Here is a 16,827-nt window from a genome sequence, read left to right on the forward strand (position 1 = left end):
TCGGATTCTGGAGCATGAAGGACAGGTGTTTAAACTAGATGTGGATGGTCTTTTGGGACTGTCGAAAGACTCCTTTGGGGAAACTAGTGCCACTCAGAGGTTGGAGAAGTTGGTTCTGTTATCTGATGATGAGCATGAAATCACTATGATTGCTGCTCAGAATCAGATAACGGAAACATCCCCTCCCACTGCTAGTGACAAGGACAACTAGGAGAGCCGATTGGCAGAAGACGATCCACATGGCGCTAAGGTCGCCAATCTTGTTCGGCAGGTCGCCGTGGAGGAGTTGCCTAATGCCACTCCACGAGATACTGAAAAGCCAGGCCGAACGAATGAAGATATGGCAAAAAATGGCACAAGGAAATCTCTATCCTTTCTGGCAAAGATGGGAAAGAGAGATCCTGGGTCATTAACTGCAAAGGAGAAGTAGATTTGAAAGAATCTACGGCCCTGTAAGTGTACTCTTGGGGGAGTCTTCTCCTGTTGAGCAGCAAGTGGAAGCTGCTGTCGATCTGGCTGACACCCAAAAGGGTATAAGGTCGACAGCTCCAACCACTAGCAGTGCGGTAAAATCTAAGGAGGGGGCCTCTTCTACCATCCTACAAATCGGTGCTTCGGCTAGAGCTTTCCTTACAGATGTCACAATTTATATCTGTTACAGATTTATTTGCACCTTTTTTTCATATCCCCCACTGTGACCCAAAAGCTCGGTTTTAGGTTCTTGCACAACCACGATATGAGATTTATTTAACCATCCTCGGGTGAAGTTTATTGTTAATCTTCTCCATTAGCAAAGATTCATATTTTCTGGCTTTCTTTCATTTCGAAAAGCCCAAACATAGTCAAGTTTCTTAAAAGGCTCAATAAAATGTTAGTATATTTAAACAAAAATATAAAATACGAAAGGAGAATTTTCGCGTTAAAAATGGGAAGCTTCGGCAAAACTTCTTAAATTACGATTTTGATAACTGATCCGTTTTGTTATAGTCTGAAGTAAAACTTTCAGACTATATTTAAAATTACCTGGAATATAATATTCTGAATAACTTTTGCTTAAAAATCATAACAGTAAAGAAATTCGGCTCATTCGTCAAAATATGGCCAAAAAAATAGTTTTTCTCGAATATTTAAATCGCAGGTACGGAAAAACTATAGGAGGAATTTTAATACTTTTTTCATATTTTTATTCCCTATTATATTCTCAATAAATCCCAATGTGATGATCAAAAAATTATGAAATTTGTTTAACAAAATTTTTAAAAAATTTAAATTGGAGTTTTGAAACTGCCTTTAAAAAAATAAAATTTTTTTGGTCATAGCTGCGAATAGGTTAACGGTATCCTACGGATACAAAAACTCATATACAAGCAAATATGGATATATTTTAAGTAAAAATGTACTTTTATTTTAATATTTCTCAAAATATGTTAATTTTGTTTCTACATTTCTTGTTCTAGTGGCCTGAGACATGTTAATGGCCTGGCCACTTTTAATAACTTTAACATTTTTCAACCAATTTTTGTCTTTTATATCTTATTAGAACGACAGTTACGTGTACATTTCGATTCTTTTAAATTAAATTGCAAAAGTAATTATTTAATGCCAACATTTTTACAAAAACTGAAAAAATTGCATTTTCCCCCTTGTAAATGCACATCAAAACTTCAGCGTCGTTGCGGCACCAGTTAACGTTATCGTATCATCCTAATAATTTACACAACGAGTTTCTACATACATACATAGAACCATTCTAGAGGAGGGACGGTCAAAATTCGCAATTTTATTTGTTTGGAGCACTCTAATGTACAAGGATGCTTTATTTTTTGAAACACAGTATTTTCTAAAAATTTAATATCAATATTTAACAGTATATTTAGTGCATTAACTTCTGTGAGTTTCGAAAAAACTCATCAGTAAACATTTTTTAACATTCATGAAAAATAAATGGCACGATACTCGCTGTAGCCTTTAGTTAAAGCTGAGTTGTTGGGCCATTGAAATGGACTGTAACATGATAAAAATCTGATAGTGATGAAAAAAAATGAAATATAAAATAAAATGAGGAACTTTAAAATTTCTTTTAAACAAATAAAAATACACATTACCTTACATTTATTGAAAAAAAAACAAACATATATAATAGAATAGGGGAAAACCGAAAATTAATGGGCCACCGGTTTGCCATGTATTAGGGTGGGCAGGCCAGGCAGCACAAATCATTTCTGCAGCCAAGTAGGTATAGCTTCCTGACATTTTAGGATTACCTATCGAACGAGTTAGGGAGTTTTCTTTTATTTGTTGTTTTTCTTAAATTCTTAGAGTTCGCAATACCATCGAATTATTATTCAGCGTTGCCCTCTGATCTCAGTAACCGAAAAGTTACTGAGAATTACATTTTAAAACTATCTTTAGTATTTTTTGGGCAGCTCTTGTTTAAATATCGCAGTTATATTTTTTTTTTGGTTATTCTGTATTTTTTATTTCTTATTGGTTGAATATTTCATAAATGGAGACTAAAATAAAAAAAACATGGGTATCTACACAAAATTATCTATTTTTGACATGAATTTTGTTGAAAATTAACTTTTTTAGTTTCATCCTTATAAGTTTGACTTATGGTAAAAGAGTTCAAAATTTGTTCACGCTATACAATAAAAACATATCAATAAACAAATTCATATAACAAAATATAAAATTCGCTGAAAATATACTAAACTGTTTGGCAAGTAAATGGAAGTTTTGCAATATTTTTCATATATTTTACGTATTACAATTGTTCGTAACCTGCATGATTATAATTAAACTAAAGATTTATTTTATGATCACTTGTTAAACATTCATGTTATGAACATTTATATAATTTTTTAAAGGGTAAGTTTAGATAGACCAGCTTCATGACAATCGCATTCTAAGCTGCATTAACCAAAATTTAGAGGAAAAACACAAAAAAATCGGGAATATAAAAACCGCTAAATTTCGAAAACGAGAGCTGACTGAAAAAAAAACAAGTATAACATAATAATGAGTATTCATCAACTCGTATAAAACGAAGTTGAAATCTTTAATATCGTGAATACAAAAACAAATTTTAAAATAATAATATCGAGTATGTTATTGAATGGAGATCGTGTTATTTACAGGTGTTTTCAAAACGGAATTGTATAAAATATCAATATCCATTTTAAAAGGATACATTTGGAAAATTTTTCTGCTATTTAATTTATAATACACACGTTTGTATTCTTGGAAAATTGAAAAGAAAATTCCTGTTTTGGATTATTTTCCACCATGTGTGCATAATTTTACCTAGAAATTCCTAATAAAAACCTAAGGATTTTTTAATTAGCTTTAAATGCAGCGTCCGCAAATTATTCTATTACCTAAAAGCGCACACAAATTTGAAAAATGTCCCTTTAAATCATAAAACGCTAAGTCATTTATGAGCTAAAAATTAAATTAGGAACAAGACATCTAGGTATATAGTTTAACTTAAAGATTTTAAAGTATAAAAGATTAAAGATTTACGAATTTCTTATACACAACCAAAAGGATCTTGGCACAGTAAACATCGAGAACTTCAGTTGACAATTTAAATAAATATTTTATAAAATTTAAATCTATTCAACAATCATATTTTATAATTTTTTGAAAATGGCACCACAAACAAGAGTTGAATTTGTTATTTTAAAATTATCATATTACCCATCTCTGTAAGTATTTAATTTTCATTGATCATTTACAAACTATTTCATAATTTAATATAAACAATTTATTTACAGCCATCCTCAATGTCCTAAAATGAAAATGTGTCGCAAGAGGCGTTCACCAAGTGGCTCCATGCCTCAAGTTAGCGAATGGGTATGTTTTATAAAATCAATTTAATATTTATTTTAAATTTATACTTACAAATAACTTTCTTTCTGTTTTTAGTTTGATCGCATAATGACTAAAGAGAAATCCAGTATACCCTCCACCGTGAAGGTACGTTATTGCGAGTGGAATATTGCATCGGGTAATGCAAATTTATTTACGATAAATGGTTATCGTTTTAATCAAATACTTTTAATATTGGGCGAAGAAACCATACATTGGGTGTACTATCGAAATATGAGCCAGTATAGGCGTGTCGAAGGTTATTGTCCTTTATCTGTAAATTATTGCAGCTGCTGTTTCAACAATCAGTACTTGAAAATTATGGAATCCGTTAAGAGCTGCCTGATGAAACATGACATAGACCTTAATTAAAACTTAGCGTATAATGTAGTCTTTAAGATTTGAATGTATTGATTCCTTATTAATTTTAACATCATCACAGAATGTAAATACTTTGTCATTGGAATGTAAAGGAATGTACTTACAATATATATAATAATAAATAATCATAATTACTTGTGTTAGTTATGTAAAATATTAATTACCATGTGTTTTCAATTAAACCAGACTTTTAAATCTGATTTTTCTTCATGTATTATGCTGCTCCAAATAGCCAAGAATGACGGTTTTAACCAGGGCAAGACAATTATAAGAATTTTGGCATCGATTTCTTAGTGCATATTTAGCTCTTTACAGCATATTTTCCGTTTTATAGCATATTTTTGCATATTTAACTCATAGCTGCATATTTCATTTTTTTCCATTATGTTGTTTTATTAATATGATTTTATTGTATGCATTGTAATTTTCCATTTCTATATATTAATATTTTGTTAAGGTCCAATTATAATTGGACAAAGCTACTTAAATAAAAATTGAGAATATCCATAATCGACATATCTTCATTGAATTTTCGTTGACTTACGGAGCTTAGTTTCCATTTATTTGAATTATATTAAAAATATACTCACACAAATATCAAAATTTAACAAATAGTAAAAAATACGTAAATTTCAAAATAACTAACTAATATAAAATTATATAACTATTCAACAATTGTTCAGAATATTAAGATTCATCAAAAACCTATAGTTCAAAGCAAGTTGATAGATTTGCGCAAATTGTAACGAAGATATTAAAAATAAGAATACCTGAATATCGATTGATGAAACAATGGATGAGAAAGGTAGAATTTTGAGACCCAATTATAAAACAGCAATGAAAAGGGTTTTTAACCCAGATATGCCGACTGTACTGCATGTAGTACATATAGTTCTTGTTTACAGGATACGTCACGTTTATCAAAATACCATTTTTTCTTGTTCACATACTTAGTACTCACCACTAGATTGTGAGTGATCGCATTATTTTTTGCTACTATTTTTGAGTTATTGAATTTTTAGTTTGTGATATTTTTTAGTCATTATGGACATGTCTCGTTTGTACTGAAAGTAAAACTTTGTACATTTACAAGTGAATAAATACTCTATTTTTTTGGAATTTATATTTATGAAGAGTAGCTTGATTGTTATATGCATGAATGTTTCATTATTGCGTTTTAGTTTTTTTGTTGTGACCCCGAAATCCTATATATAGGACGACCTAAAAAACCACTTTTTTCAATAAATTTTTAAAAAACTTTAATTGCACTGTTTTTTATTTCTCATTTGCTTCCAAAATAATATAAAAGTAATTTTAAAATGATCAAACTCAATCCGTCGGCATATCTGGGTTAATTGCCATAGTCTTAAATAAAACAAATCATTCCACTATTGTAAGGCTTTTTGATAATTATACATTAGGGTGGCCCTTAATAAACGAATGTTGGTGAACATTGGTAATCATTTAAAATCATACTGAAAAAATTTTACGTAAATCGGTTGGGGTTAAGACGTGCCGCAAGCCCTCTGAAGTTTTGAGATGCATTTACAAAGGGAATAATGCAATTTTTTCAGTTTTTGTAAAAATTTTGCCATTACAAAAATTACTTTTGCAATTTAATTTAAAAGAATAGAAATGTGTATGTAATTGTCGTTCTACTGAGATATAAAAAACAGAAATTGATCAAAAAATGTTAAAGTTATTAAAAATTCCCCAGACCATTAACATATCTCAGGCCACTAGAACAAGAAATGTGGGAACAAAATTAAAATATTTTGAGAAATATTAAAATAAAAGCTAATTATTACTTAAAATATATCCATATTTACTTGTAAATGAGTTTTTGTCTTCGTAGGATACCGTTAACCTATTCACAGGTATGAATAAAAAAATACAATCTTTTTAAGTGCAGTTTCAAAACTCCATTTTCAAATTTTTAAAAATTTTGTTAAACAAATTTCAGAATTTTTTGATCATCTTATTGGGATTTATTGAGAATATAATAGGGAATAAAAATGTGAAAAATTATGAAAATATCTTTCATAGTTTTTCCGTACCTGCGATTTAAATTTTGAAATTTTCGAGAAAAGCTTACTGTTTTGAATCAGATAATTCTAAATATAGTCTGAAAGTTTTACTAAAATTGGAAAACGTTAAACCTTAAATCGTGAAGGTCAAATTTTTCAATATTTGGCATTTCTAATTTAAAGAGAACAAAATGTTATATATTTTTGCGCCGATTTTGATGAAACTTAAGAAAAATATAGCACGAAGTCTAGTATTTATAATAACAGCACAAAAATGGAAATTAACTCTTAGCAGTACTTGGGTTCCAAATGACCCTCAACTTTTAAAATCACAAAAAACACAGTGCTCGTAAGGTTATATTTTCCTCAAGTTTCATTAAAATCGGCCCAAAAATATATAACATTTCGCTATCTTTTCATTAGAAATTCAAAATATTGAAAAATTTGACATTTGACCTTCACGATTTAAAGGTTAACGTTTTCAGACCATATTTAAAATTACTAGGACTATAATATTATGAATAGGCTTTACTTAAAATTTATAACAGTAAGGAAATTGGACTCATTCGCCAAAATATGGACAAAAAATTAGTTTTTCTTGAAAATCGCAAAATATAAATCCCAGTAACGAAAAACTGTAAGAGGTATTGACATAATTGTTTCATATTTTTATTCCCTATTATGATCTAAATAAATCCAAATGTGATTTAAAAAAATTCTGAAAGTTGTTAAACAAAATTTTCGAAACAGCCGTTAAAAAAAAATAATTTTTTGTTCATACCTGTCCGTAGGATACCGTTAACCTACGGTATCCTACGGTATCCTACGAAGACAAAAACTCATACACAAGTAAATACGAATATATTTAAAACAAAAATTTTTTATTTTAATTTTTCTCGAAATATGTTAATTTTTTTCCTAAATTTCTTGTTCAAGTGGCCTGTGACACGTTAATGGTCTGGCGAATTTGTAATAACTTTAACATTTTTTAACCAAATTTTGTCGTTTATATCTCATTATAACGATAATTACGTACACATTTCGATTCGTTTAATTAATTTCTATACATTTTTTTAATGTAATATTCAATATAATATAAATAAATCTTGTTACGTCACTGATTCGTAGACTACACACTTTTCATATTGGGTTCTAATCAGTGATGTACAATTTTCAAGCTGAATATTTGGTTAAGCTTGATGTTAAAGCTTTATGCCATATCCCAACACCTTTGTATTAATATACACCATGATTATTCGCCGATCGATTAATCAAAATCAAAATTAATTTCTATTAAATTTGTATATGTATAAATAAATTCAATTATAATTAAATTTATATCTAATGATTACAATACCCAAGTGAAATGAATAACAAATGAAATTGTTCAAAATAATATTAAAGTATTAGATTAATATACATATATATACGTTTAAGAATTTAACTTTCTTTTGAAGGAAAAAATACATGTTAAAAGTTTTAAAATAATTGAAAACAAGTAAGAAAGTATGGTCGGTCAAGCCCGACCATATAATACCCTGCACTAAGTAAAAGAACAAAAACATTTTTCTTTTAAAATTTCAATAATTTATATTTTTGAGTGATTTTCGGAAGTGGGCCTTATATGGGGGCTATGACCAATTATGGACCGATCACCATGAAATTAGGTCGTGTTAACTATGTTGAATTTTGTGTGTTTACTAACATTTTTAAGCGATTTATGCACGTTAAAGTGATTTTCGGAAGCGGGTCTATAATTATGGAACGATCGTGACAAAATTTGGTGACATGAATTTTGTGTATATAAAACTTATTTGGAGCGAAATTTGTGTAGTTACATAAATAAATTAAACATTTATGACCGATAAAGTCCAATTTCGGGAGGACATTTGTATGGGGGCTAGGTGAAATAATGGACCGATTTCAGCCAGTTTCAATAGGCTTGGTCCTTGAGCCGCAAAAATAATATGTATCAAATTTCATCGAAATATCTTCAAAATTGTGACCTGTACTCTGCGCACAAGGTTTACATGGACAGCCAGCCAGCCAGCCAGCCGACCAGACGGACGGACATCGCTTAATCGACTGAGAAAGTGATTCTAAGTCGATCGGTATACTTTAAGGTGGGTGTTAGACTAATATTTTTGGGCGTTACAAACATCTGCACAAACGCATAATACCCTCCCCACTATGGTGGTGTAGGGTATAAATATATAGACTTGAGTATCAATTGGCAGTGACCATATTAATTTTCCAAGATGTAGGGATAAATTTGACCAACGAAATAAAATATCGACGACCTCTAAACATTAATCTATATACAATGTATAAAAATATTAATGCCCAACCCAAACAGCTAAAGCTAGAAATTTGAAATTCGTGTAATAGGTTCCTTCTACATCATATAGATCCACTAAGAAGGGATTTTAGGAAATTCGAACACTAAGGGGAATAAAACGGGTAAAACCTGTACCTCCATATCTCCAAAACAAATAAACATAGAAATAAAATTTTAAATGTGTTCGCTTTTAATCAAAAAAAGAGCCGAGAGGTGTCTGGTACTTTTTTGGAAATTCGATATTCTAGGTGACCAAAACGCCTAAAAATAGTACCAGTAAAACCCTTTGTTAACTTTTATATCTCCTAAATTGATAAACATAGAAATACAATTTTTAATTCATCGGACCTGTACTGACCAGGTTTTACAAAAAATAAACCAACAGAAACATCTGTTGTGGCGCTGGTATGATGGCGTATGCCAGACTGAGGCTCGCCGGATGGGGTGGTTCTTGCCAACACTGGTACCATTGTTCTGGCGTACAAAAAAAATACATACCAGCATTTAGGAAGGAATATAAAAAAATTAAAGGAACCCGAAGTGAGTGGTGAACAAACAACACAAAAACACAAACTCAAATAAACAATTTTCTGTCAAAACTAATCATCTTGTTGGCCGATGGACTGCCAACATATTGTTCCCTGCCACGGGATCCTACTGTCCTTTCCATGGCAACTTAATTGGTTCAGTAGTTGCCCCTAACTAACCCTACACACACCACTAGATTATTTTAGCCCAATCACTTACCTTTTACTTTATTCTTCCATTTTTATAATTTTAAAAAAACTCATATCATTTTTTTTTAAACGTTATAAAATTCATTATTATATTTTATTGAAATATTTTTCATAAAAATTCAATTAAACTTGATTAACAATATTATTTAGGTAAGTTATTATAAACATCAAAATATAATATCATTAATAATTAAAAAAAAAAATATAAATTATTTAACATATGAGTTTAAAATTCTTTTAGCAGCTTTCATATACATGAGATTTCAAGTAAGTTTAATTATATTGGGTATAAATACCCAATATAATTAAACTTTATTTATTTTATATTATATATATATTTTTCTTTCTTTTATTCTTAGGTTCTTTTTTTTTTGTTTAGAATCTAACTTTTTCCTTGATTACTACCAACTGTGCCAAATTTGTGGCTTAAATTGACTCAGGAACCCTACCAAAATGAGCTCACTTTGTATGGCCCTAATTGGTAAATAAATATAAAAAAAGCTAATTCTAACATTAACCATTGAAATAAAAAAATTACATATAATATATTGTTACGAAATTGTACTTGAATTCAAATATAACGATTTTAACGGCTGATTTAAAAGTAGCATAATGCTTTCAAATAACAATGCTGTAGAACTGTAACATATCTGTGGGCATTATTAAATAAAAGCTTTCAGTTGATTTGATCGTAAGTTGGCAACGCTGTATTCGATTTCGAATGTTCGGTTAAAGAACATTGTAGAAAGTACACCACAGATGGCGTATGTATTAGAAACCTCTAGACAGTTAAAGAGCTTTCTAGATGGTAATGCAGTGTTATAAATAGTGGCAGAGGTTGCAGTCGTGAGTGAGTTTATCAGAGACGCTTTTCGAATAAACATCAACTAAGTGCCTTCCGATGGGTAGTCCTCTACGATGGGTAGTCATCTTGACGCGATGTAGAGGCTTAAGTGCGATGATTCGCGTTGGCCATGCTGGAGGGGACAGTTTAACTTGAGTTGGCTGTCTCTGGCAGGGTCTCCCATTCCAGAAGGGCACGCGTTGAGCATGATACTAAGAACTACCCTCCCTTTGTCTGATAGCGTCTGTTCTCCTCTGGGCGGCTATCAGATGCTATTTCCATCGAACCATTTTCCCCTCATTGAGAGGGGTGGTTAAGGTGGATAGTCCGGCTGGTCCGTAAGGACTCTTTAATGTCCGTCCGAAATCCACCAGCGTCTGTTTCCCATATTGGGCGGCTGGTGGTCTGCGTCTGTTTCTCCAATGGGGCGGCAGTTATCTCAACACCTGGCAGCAGGTATAAAATGCAAGTAATTGTCCATCAGGACACATGGAAGAGGACAAGGCATGCCCCATGTACCCGGTCGGGGGCTTCATAATCTCCGGGGACCCTACTCCCACAGCGATGGTTTCGGGCTGTGGTGAGTCGAATGCTACTGCAACTCAGGCTAGTCAGGTGATCACACCGGGCCAGACTAGTCTGCATGCTACTGGTGTCGCAAGAGGTCAATTTGGCATACCCAGATTGGCTGATTGTAAAAAATCCAAGGCAATAGGTGGTAGTGACCTAAGCGGCGAGGTACCTCTGGACTTCTCTCCAAGTACCTCCAAAGCCGCGAAAGCCCAAGTCGTCAAGGCGGCTAAACCCCCTGTTTCGGGTGCCTCTAAGGGGGAAGCGACTAAGTCGCCCCTCACGGATGCTTCCCATATGCCAACTGTGCGCTCAGGTCTTGTGAAGGAATCCTCCTGTCCTGAAGACGCATCACCCCTGGCCAATCCCGGCTCTGAAACTAACCCCAGGCATAAAAACCCTGCTAGAAGGGCTGCTACCACCAGGCGTTCCGCTTACCGCTTTGTTGAGGCACTTGGCTCGAAAAAAGTCGAGGATCTCACTAAGGAGCAACAAGCTTTGCTTTCCTGGGCGAAAGCCTATATTGCTGGTCTCAAGACCGCTCCTCCTTCTGCTGAATTACCAGCGGGGCCTAAACGGCAACGTTCAGAGGAGGATACAGCGACCAAGAGCCAGCAACCGGGACCTAAACGTCCCAAAGCGGCACAAAGGTCGTTAGCTAAATCCTTTAGCGAGATTGTCAAAGACAGTCTTGTTAGGGCGGTTATCGACCGGAGTGCGAATGACGGATCCATATCTCAATTGAATTGGGATATGGTGAAGCAAAAACTGGTAGGGGTGTTTTGGAAAGTTCTCAAAGAGAACCCAGGCACTCCTCCACAATGCGATGACGCTGGTTGGTACCAGGGTCACGTAAAACTTATGTCTTGTGTAGATGAACGCTCAGCGTTGCTACTAAAGACTGCCGTCGCATCACTGGGTGAGGTTTGGCCGGGGTCTAGGCTTGAGGTGGTATCTGTGAGTGAGATACCCCGAAAGCCTAGATCCATAGCTAAAATACCAGCTGAGCCATCTAGCCCGGAGGAGATCTTGGAGATCCTTCAGTGCTGTAACCCACAGCTTCCAACTCAAGACTGGAAAGTTGTTAAGGTTACGGACGCTGAGGGCTCTTCAAGGAAAGCGATCGTTGTCCTGAATAAGGACTCTTTGGGGCCGCTAAGGAAGGCACAAGGGAAGGTCTACTATGGATTTGGTACGATCATCCTGCGTGTCTACCGTAGCGACAACAAAGGCGATACATCCTCACCAACACAAGAGGTGAGAGTCTTTTCAGTTTCATACTTAATAGTAGTTTGGAAGTAGTTAATAGAGGTTCAGAACCTACCTTCATTGTTTCAAACAGAAGTGAGGTACTAGACTTAACACTTGTGAGTGCTGAGCACCACAGTATGATTAACAATTGGGCTGTCTCCGACGACTGCTCTTTTTCTGATCATCTATATATTGATTTCAATATCAGTGTAACTTATAGGAATGATAATACCATTCTAAATAGGAGGAAGACCAATTGGGAGTTGCAGAGTGATGTACTCTCCCGGTCTCTACCAAACCCGCCCACTATTGAAAATAGGGACGATATTGAGGTAGCAGTTGAGGCACTTACAGAAGCGTTCCAATCAGCTACTAATTTGGCCTGTAAGCCGAATATCTGCAGGGGTAGGAATAAGCCACCCTGGTGGAACCCTGAAAACCCTAGAAAGGGTGATTGACGTATATCTGAGAATGACCATTCCGTCGGAACTCATCTCTAAATCCCAACATGCCTACACCAAAGGCAGATCTGTGGAAACAGCTCTACATTCGCTAGTTGGCTCCATTGAGGAGTCGCTAATACATAAGGAGTATTCACTTGTTGCCTTTCTCGATATTGAAGGAGCTTTTAATAATGTCAGGCCCGATGCCATCCTATCTGCGATGGTTGAACTGGGAATTGATCTATGTGTTCGCCGACTAGTCGAAAAGATACTCGGTTATAGAGTCATTTGTGCTACTTTAGGTGGTGTAAGTGTTTTAAAAGTGGCCAATCGTGGAACCCCGCAGGGGGGTGTTTTATCACCACTTCTGTGGAATTTGGCTATGAATTCCCTGTTGATCAGGATGGACAACAGAAGGATCAAGACAGTCGCATATGCTGACGATGTTGCAGTTTTTATATCTGGTAAATTTCTGGATACAATATCCAGTTGTATGGAATCAGCATTAAGTACACTGAGTGAGTGGAGTATTTCATGTGGACTTAGTGTGAACCCACAAAAAACGGAACTGGTTCTCTTCACTAGGAGGTATAAGATCGATGACTTCAGACCACCTAGACTGAATGGAATCAGTCTTGAGATTAGAGATAATGCGAAGTATCTTGGCATCATTCTAGATAAAAGATTGTCCTGGAATTTGAATATTCAAAACAGGATTAACAAGGCTTATGTAGCCATCTACTCCTGTAAGAAGGCAATTGGTACAAACTGGGGTATTATGCCGAAGGGTATCAGTTGGATCTTCAAAGCAGTTGTTAAACCCATCTTGTTCTATGGAGTGTTGGTGTGGTGGCACGCCTTGGATAATGCTACTCACCGTAAGGCTGTGGAACGAGTTCTCAGGACTATTGCGATACTGATTACAGGCGCTATAAGGACTACCCCCTCTAAGGCACTTTTTACTATCCTGAACTGGTTACCAGTTGATTTGATGGTGATACAAATGGCTCTCAACTCTGCTGTGAGACTAAATGCTGGATGTTCGTGGTATGGTAAAGATCATATGCACTCTAAGATACTGAACTACTATGGGTACTTACATAGTAATGTCGATTACTGCATCGCAAAACCATTTTTCGATATGCATTTCCATATTAAGATCCCGAATAGGGATTCATGGCAGCGCGGACTCTTACCCCCTGATGATGTCATAAGGGTATTTACTGATGGCTCAAAGAGGGGCAATAGGGTCGGTGGTGGTTTCTTTATTGAGAACTATGGGATTAAATCCTATTTCAGGCTACCTAACTTCTGTACGGCTCTTCAGGCGGAAATTACGGCCATTAAACGTGCATCCAACTGGCTGAGGTTTTATCAAATATCTGGTGATATATGTATATTTACCGATAGCAAGGCTGCCGTTAAAGGAATAGCGGGTGTCTTTACGACATCTAGGTTAACCGAGGAATGCCGGGTATCCCTTAATGAGATAGCGAGACATTCTAGGATAACGCTTATATGGGTCCCTGGCCACGATGGTAATCAGGGTAATTGTATAGCTGACGAACTGGCCAAAATGGGGGCGATGATGGATGATGATGAGATCGACCCCTTTTCTGGTATTTCCCTTGCTATATGCAAGATGGCTGTTCAGCGGACACTATATGAATCTGCACAAAGCAGGTGGACCAATGAGTCTTCCTGTGTTACAACGAGGTCTACTTGGCCCGTATATGATGCCAGCAGGACGAATCTACTTATGGAATTTCGTCGTGAGCAAATAAGGCTAATTGTCTCCTTCATTACAGGACACTGTATAATTGGGACACATGCTAGGAGATTGGGCCTACGGTATAATGACTACTGTAGGAGCTGCCATAATGAAGAAGAGGATGAGACGGTGTCACACCTATTCTGTCAATGCCCGGCTCTGATAAATCTGAGGGAACGCATCTTCGGAACACCATTCCTATCATGCTTAGATGAGCTATCAAGGATAAGTCTTAGACGAATCTACTCTTTCATCAGAGAATCTGGTTGGTTTAGCCTGGAAACAACGGACGTATAATTAATACCAAGATGTTTACCCCTTGGGTATCACAATGGGATCAGTTTTGAATGGACCCAAGTGAGCTGCTTGAAGAGTGGCTACCCATGGAACCTAACCTAAGTGCCTTAAAGTAAATTCGTGTACATTATAAATTGTGTCTGTAATTCTGAGAATTTATAAACGTGTATAAAAAAACATTGAGTGGCTATTTAATTATGTTGTTGTACATTTTAAAGAAATAAAGAGTTGTTACAATTTTCAAACTACTAAACGGCTTTTATTTGCAATCAAAAGTATCCGATTTATTTAACGGAAATAAACCAGCGTTTTGAAAAGGTTAAAACGTAACAATATGTACACTTATATATTTACAGAATACCTGATGTTTCAGTGTTGAGGGTGGTAGGTGATGAAAATGCAAAGATGGTGCTTGCTGAGATGCCTGTTGGATGATGGAGGAGATGCTGACAACAAGATGATGATGGATAAACAGACTAGGTAGGGGAAAACAAGGTGATGGCGGATGAAAGAGATGACTTCTGATGACTGTTGAAATTGGCGGATGATTATATTAAGGATGAGGGATGGTGTATACTCTGGTGGATAGAGTTGATGTGGGCGTTGAAAATGACGGGTAAAGTTGGTGGATGGAGGATATGTGGAGGATGGTGAATTTGGCGGAAGTGGCTGGCGAAAATGGCGGTTTTTTACTTTTATAAAGTTTAATGTTTCTTTTTCAGGTTTTTTTTTATTTTTTCTTTTAGCTTGATTTTTAATGTAGTTTTAGATTTTAGGTTTTCCTTCCGGATTATTTAGTCTTACATTTGAATTTTGTTTAGATTTAGTTTTATATTCAGGTTTTATTTATTTAGCTTTTATTTCAGTTTTTTGTTTTATTTTAATTTAGTTTTAGTTTTAAATTTTATTTTAGATTCATTTTTATATTTAGTTTTAGCTTTTAGTTTTAACTTTTAGTTTTTTTTTAGTTTTATTTTAATTTATTTTTAGGTTCTTTTCTTTATTTTTAAGTTCTTTTCTTTAATTTTAGGTTCTTTTCTTTATTTTTAAGTTCTTTTCTTTAATTTTTAATTAATTGTTTTTTTTTGTACATTTAATTGAAATAATAAAATGATTCACAAAAACTCTCACAAATTTGTTATTTTTGTGAGAGTTTTAAGTAAGAATAAACTTTTTTTTAATATTTCTCAAAATATGTTAATTTTGTTCCTTCATTTCTTGTTCTTGTGGCCTGAGACACGTTAAGGCCTGGCGATTTTTTAATAACTTTAACATTTTTTAACCAATTTTTGTCTTTTATATCTTATTAGAACGACAATTACGTACACATTTCGATTCTTTTAAATTAAATTGCAAAAGTAAGTATTTAATGGCAAAATTTAAAAAAAAAAACTGAAAAAATGCATTTTTCCCCTTGTAAATGCACCTCAAAACTAAATCGAAAGTCGGCACGGGTTGCCCTTCTTAGAACAAGCTAAAAACTTTTTTGGTGGTATTTTAGATCATTACGAAAGTTTTCAGCGGGTACCATTTCAACATTTCAAAAAAATTAATTCTAAGGGACACTCTAATATACATTAATTAGATTTGCATCACTACTTTTTTGTTTGTATATACTTTGACCTGAACTACCGTCAAATCGCCATCTACACTCTAATATTATATAATTTTATGATTTAAATCTAAAGTACTTATTGCAGTTATATTTAAAATGCATTGGTGAGGAACTTCTGCGGATTTTTCTGTAGCAACAATATCATCAAGTATACAATTTTTCTTTGCAGTAATATGAAGGAAACAAATTTATGAACAGAATTTACAACAGACCTCATCATATTATATTGTCGACATGAAAGGTTCATATAAAGACATAGATATGACAGAAATTGTTTTACTCTACTGGGATCAAACTTCGTTGCTGCTTTCTTAATTGCAGAGTTGGCTGAAATATATTACTTCACCTTTCTTCTTTTTGTCCTACTCGAACTTTCTTCAAAAGCTACAGAAGGCCTACGTCGAGCATGTAGTTGTGTAGTAGTTGGGTTCTACAAATCACAAGCGTAGAAAATAGTGAAAACTATTAAAAGCAAAAACAATGCGATAATTAATTTAAAAATACAAACATCACTCAAATTTGTTCCATATATTACCAAATCTGTATTGAGCCAGTTGCAAAATTTATAGTTGAACCGCTTGCAATAGGACCACATCCGCTGTAATTTTGAATTTAAATTATATATTTTCTGAATGTCTTTGGCTTCCAAAGATTTCCCTATTCGAGCTCCAAAATTCCTT

General features: G+C 34.2%; 1 protein-coding gene across 1 annotated transcript; it reads left to right on the plus strand.

The window, feature by feature from the left end:
• Positions 1–3,651: 3,651 nt before the first annotated feature.
• On the plus strand, positions 3,652–4,245 carry LOC135961318 (uncharacterized). The gene is made up of 3 exons (XM_065512812.1): positions 3,652–3,710; positions 3,780–3,858; positions 3,931–4,245. Exons 1-3 carry the CDS (start codon positions 3,652–3,654, stop codon positions 4,243–4,245), a joined length of 453 nt encoding a protein of 150 aa, XP_065368884.1.
• Positions 4,246–16,827: the final 12,582 nt, after the last annotated feature.

Source organism: Calliphora vicina, chromosome 5, assembly GCF_958450345.1.
Source record: "Calliphora vicina chromosome 5, idCalVici1.1, whole genome shotgun sequence".
NCBI classification, from domain to species: domain Eukaryota; kingdom Metazoa; phylum Arthropoda; class Insecta; order Diptera; family Calliphoridae; genus Calliphora; species Calliphora vicina.

Coding starts and splice junctions, on each gene's coding strand:
- LOC135961318 (XM_065512812.1), top strand. CDS start 3,652: ATGGCACCACAAACAAGAGTTGAATTTGTTATTTTAAAATTATCATAT. Junction 3,711..3,779: donor TTATCATATTACCCATCTCT/GTAAGTATTTAA, acceptor ATTTATTTACAG/CCATCCTCAATGTCCTAAAA. Junction 3,859..3,930: donor TGCCTCAAGTTAGCGAATGG/GTATGTTTTATA, acceptor TTCTGTTTTTAG/TTTGATCGCATAATGACTAA.